General features: G+C 30.2%; 1 protein-coding gene across 1 annotated transcript; it reads right to left on the bottom strand.

Annotated features, from left to right (window-relative positions):
- Positions 1–232: 232 nt before the first annotated feature.
- LOC107061400 (homeobox-leucine zipper protein ROC8-like) lies at positions 233–5,636 on the bottom strand. The gene is made up of 7 exons (XM_015310573.1): positions 5,232–5,636; positions 4,574–4,666; positions 4,260–4,469; positions 3,270–3,453; positions 2,002–2,252; positions 1,151–1,240; positions 233–775 (listed from the first exon to the last, which is right to left on the bottom strand). The coding sequence occupies exons 1-7, from the start codon at positions 5,532–5,534 to the stop codon at positions 407–409; spliced, it is 1,500 nt and encodes a 499-aa protein (XP_015166059.1). The 5' UTR covers positions 5,535–5,636; the 3' UTR covers positions 233–406.
- Positions 5,637–5,651: the final 15 nt, after the last annotated feature.

Raw genomic sequence — 5,651 nt, 5'->3', positions numbered from 1 at the left:
TAGACCCAACAATTTGGCTAGTGTATGGGCTATCCGTGTTCACAACATATAATTCCATCCACACATGGATACTATTTATATACTATTCCACCTAAACATGGATACTATTTATATACTACTCCACTAGATTAAACTAGCAAAATCAGGAAGGCATGATATTGTAACATGAAAAAGAACAAAAACAATGAACAGAGAAAACCAAACATAATAAAAATGGGAAAACCCAAACAAATGAGAAGTCTCAAATAAGTGTATCATTATAAATGATAATTGCAACAACACATATCTCACAGTCTTGAGATTTTCAAAAGTCACAAAGAAGGGAATGCATCATCCTTCGAAACCATCAATTGTCTAAGTTTTAAAATTTTCAAAACAAACAAACAAACAACATGAAATTAAACAATCATAAATCAGAGCAACCCAATGCTGCTTTGATTTTTAAAATTATGCTGCTCAAAAGGCAATGAACAGAAGCCACTACCTCCATTTGTTGCTTCTGGGAGGTTGGATTATTATGACCACTAATCAATATTTGAAAAGTCACTGTCAAAATTGAACCATTTTCTGCATTTGCAGTACTGTCCCTATCCGAGGAGAGGCGACCGTCAGGACTTATGATGATACCTGAGGGCAAAATGGGAACTTTTGTTGCATCACCTCCATTGACAATTGAAGTGACCGTTGGTAACTTTATGGGTGCATAGACTAAAAATGCTCCCATACTATCAATGCTTGTCTCTTGAAGCACTAACATTTCCTTTTGCATACAAGGCTGCATATACATTACAACAATTAAAAAATATCAGTGGAAGTACTAAAAAAGATATGTGAAGAAGATTTTCAAATTATCACTATATATAAATTAAATGTGACAAAAGATAGTCTTTGTTTTTGTGTGTGTTTTTATTGTTAACTGACTAAAAGTCAAAAGTGAAACTGGACCATAGAAAATGTCTTTTGATTCAATAATCAAAGATTAAAAGACCTAAAGGATGAAAAGATACAAGTTAGAAACTTTGGTATTTCTACATATGAAAAAAGAAGAATCCAATCATAAATAATATTATTTGATTCTTGAAAAATGTCATTATTACTAGATAATTTAAGCATAAAATAGCAAATTATAAGTAATAAATATGAAAAATACCTGAATGATTGTAATACTGTTTCCTGGATGAACTCCTGTTAGTACTTGAGCTAACTCAATCACATTATTTCCACCGGTCAAAATATCCCACTGGAAAAAAAATCAAACGATAAACAATATCATAATTTAATTGTTAAAATTAAGTTTGTGAGATGAGCATTGTTTAAAATAATATGTACAATTAACGCCAAGGCTAGCAAACATGTAGATAATATAACATGGGAACACAATATTAGCAAATTAATCAAATTCAAGACTACAACTTAATGGTTTAAAAAATTCTTAACATTGAACTCATTCTATTTTTTTATTTTAAAATTATGATATTTTTTGAAATATTTGAGAGTTTCACAATAAATTTTTACAGGGATTGAAAAAAGTCAATTTCTATATGAGTATTTTTAGGGGTCCTTTGGTTAACAAGTCATACAGGGATTAAAAGTGTAATTATTTTTTTATCAGATGTTTGGCTCATTGCATTAAAAATTGAATATCCAATGCAAAGATATATACAATCATACCTTATTATTATTATTATTATTATTATGACAATCATTCCCTATAACAATATTTCACCTATAATATACTATAACAATAACATATCATGCGTAATCTCACAATGTGAGGTCTAGAGAGGGTAGAATATACACAAACCTTACCTTTACCTCTTGGAGATAGGTAGGCTGTTTTTGAAATACCTTTGGCCAATTGAATATAACATCAAAGTTTTATTTGGAACCGATATCAATATCATGCAATATTTTATTATTCTCAATAATAATATTTCGTTGTAACAACTAAACAAATTATCTGAACAATTGTCATTATTATAAAGAGGTTTGAATACATACCTGACTTCTTGTCTTGTCATCTTTGAAGAAATTGAAGACATCTTGGAATGAAAGAGGAAGCCACAAAGAAGTAGCAGCAGTGGCAATAAAGCCTTTTGGTTGGACAATTTCTTCATTTTTTCTTATTGAAATCCTATCTCCGCGGTTGAGCCGTGATGAAGTTGGAAAATCTAAGTTGTCTGTCATGCTTAGGATTTCAAAAAAGCTCTTCACCATCCTTTGAGATATTTGTATTGTATTTTTCAGCCCTTCTAGATAATTAAACATTGAAATAAAAATAAAAATAAAATATAAGTATTACAACAACATATATATATCATGTGTAATTCCACAAGTGAGGTCTGAGAAGGGTATATCCCTACCCTGAGAATGTAGAAATGTTGTTTTTGGTAGATCCTCATTCAAATAAAGTATATCAAAATTCATATATGTAAAACAAATAGTATGATATAATTGGAGCCAACATGTAATACTAAAATCGAAAGATAAAATATTAGGAAAGCGAAATTCACAATACTAATAAGGAAAAAAAAAGGTAAGTGCGTGTTTTTTGATTTTTTGAAAAATAATTTGTTTTAGGAATTCTATTTTTATTTTCATCAGTATTTGGTTGGAGAGTGAATATATTTTCCAGAAAAAAAAAACTTCTATTGAAGATTGATAAAAAATATTTACGGACCAGAAAGTATGATGAGATCTTTACATGTTAAAGGTGATAGTGATGTCCGAGTGTCGTTAAAGCGTCAATATAATGTTCAAAGTTGAGATGATTGTGAAGGAAAATGATTTTTCCTAAACAATGAGAAATACGACCATTTTTCTTGCTCCTTCGGTTGGAAAACATTTTCCCTAAAAGTTATTTTCTGACAAGTCAATAAACATCAAAATAAGACTACTTTTTTTTTTTAAAGTCGAATCATACCAAACACACCCCCTAAAGGAAAAAAAGAAAACTTTGAAAATGACACATTTCAATTAAAAATTGAGAAAATTGTAAAGAAAAATGACTTCCCCTGAAAATAAAAGAATGGATCATGTTCCAGGCCATTTTAGAAAAGAAAAAAAAATCTCTACTCGAATATGTAGTTTTTTTTTAATATATATATCTTGTGAAACATACCTTTAAAGATGGTTCTATTTTAAAAAAATATATATTTTTAATGAAAACCGCCTTGAAGTGATGAAAGATTTGCAATATATCCTTATCTTATATTATAAATTAAAATCTGAAAAAGTAGTAAATAAATAAAAAGGAAATAAAATCGAACCTCCTTTAAAATCATGCCTAGTAGGGCATATTGCACCCATAGCAAAATTATATCTCTCAGACATCCTTTGAAGTGTAACAATCCATCTTTTAGCTCCGTATGTTTGACGATCACACAACAAGTCTCTAAAGATATGATGTACTTGATTTTTTTCATATACTTGAACATGTTCCACCCAAGTAACCTGCAAGAGTAAAAATAATCCAGAAAACAGAATCAAAATAATTAGCTCGTTGGTAAATAATTAGGAAGGTATGTTGAAAATTCGTGTTTTCTTAGCAGTGGATGCTATAAGGCAAAGACTGATTAGGACCATATGAGGAGACAAATATTCATCCTCACTCGTTTAGATTCAAACATCTAGGGCATGAACAACATAGTATGGATCGGAGTTCCACATTGTTACATAAAGAATAGTGATAGGTCTGACGACTCCAATAACATGTTAAAAAAATGGCTATTGAATCTAACTCAATCCTAAAATATAACTTATAAGTTTGTTGGGGATTTTCCAAGGCTATACACGGACAAAAAGATCATTTTCATGAGGATCCAAAATTGGATTATCTGAGAATAAAGATAGTTTGATTCTTTAAACTAATATGGGGATACTTAAAACAACCCATGATGCACGTCCCAACGCTGATCATTTGGAGCATGAATTAGCAACATAACATGAGGATCCAAAATTGGATTATCTGAGAATAAAGATAGTTTGATTCTTATATCATATTAAGAACAATAGACATCATGACATAGGTGCCGGTAAATATTTACGTCTTGTAGCATACTCTTCAGGAAATAAGTTCCATATAAATAGTGATATATATGTTACCCGTTTGAGTTGTGGAAACAACTTCACGCACAAATACAAAATAAGACTACATATAATAGACCCTAGTAATATGGACCCCATGTATATAGGGATCTTAATGCACATAATTTTCCTTTTATATAAATAGTGATATAGAGAGAGGAAATGATTCTTACCTTACTTTGGCCATTGCCCATATCTTGAATTGCACAACCAGAAGGGAACTTCCAAGAATAAGAAGGTACACCGCTTTGAATCTCATTGAATAAATCATATGAAACATCCATCATGATCCATGTTGTTGGATCAAGTTGTCTACAACAACGTATGAAGAAAAAATCTCTAGCTTCAACTAGAGGAGATAAAATATGCAACTTTTCATACATCTGTATTCAAGAATCAAGAAAAAAATTAGATCATTTTATGAGTCAATTATAATATTTATTTAATCTCTACGGAGGAAGATCTAAAAGATGTATTAGTATCTTACCAATTGTATAGAGCCTCCCCAAGTCCCAGAATCAAGAACTTCAATAGTCCTAGCTTTTGTGACTATAGTAGGAAACAAGTTCATCCATTTGACCTGCATATACAAATCAATATTTTTTTTACGTATATGATTAATTATAAAACAATGACAATAATAACTATGTCTCAAAATAAGTACTCATTTGTCCATGTCCATCACTCCATCTAAACTCATCCTAATCAATATTGTATGGGATAAAATTAAAAATTAAAATCGTATCTCCTATTGAAAAATAGCCATCTTTTTGGAATTCATGACAATATGTTAGATTTCAAAAAAAATTGAAAATATATTTGATCTTTCACATGCTCAAGTTCGAAATCCATGATCGATACTAACATGGTATGTTTCCATATCAAAAGTAGTAAGTTTTCAACAAATTCTCAAACACTAGCTACTTTTCAAAAATCTATCCAAAAAGTGACTAGCACACGCACAATCTTTAATATACTAAGCATATATGAGCAATGAATATATATATATATATATATATATATATATATAAGCCTTAAATCCTAGTACTGACACGTTCTAAAGCCATACATCATTTTAGGGCCAAAGCAGGTAATATCACATGTGAGCTGAACAATTATAACATGAAAGAGTTCAAGAAACTTACTGGATCAAGAAAATTATGGATTAACTCAATTGCAGTCATTGACACAACTTCAGAATCCTTTGATGATTCAATTTGAGTAGCTGGTGATTGGTAATAAGGTCGATTTGGATTTGGAAATGTTCTTTCATAACTCTCACGATGAATAGAACACCTCCCTTCACTTGATGATTCCACCCAAATTGGATCATTCCTTTTCCAAAGTTCAACCATTTCATTCATAGAAGCAACAACAATCTCAAACATTATTGTTTTTTGCCTATTATCATGATGAAATTCGTAATGTTCTTGTCGTGATGGAGACATTATTGGGATATTATTAATATTTATTGAATGTGCTTGAACATTATTATTAGTATTATTTTCCTGACGAAAAGGAGGAGGATATCCAAGAGTTGATTTTGATGGTGCCAAATTTGAAAC

The sequence above is a fragment of the Solanum tuberosum genome, unplaced genomic scaffold, assembly GCF_000226075.1.
Source record: "Solanum tuberosum cultivar DM 1-3 516 R44 unplaced genomic scaffold, SolTub_3.0 scf00130, whole genome shotgun sequence".
NCBI lineage: Eukaryota > Viridiplantae > Streptophyta > Magnoliopsida > Solanales > Solanaceae > Solanum > Solanum tuberosum.
Note: the sequence above shows the minus strand (reverse complement) of the source record. Positions and strands in the feature narration are given on the sequence as shown.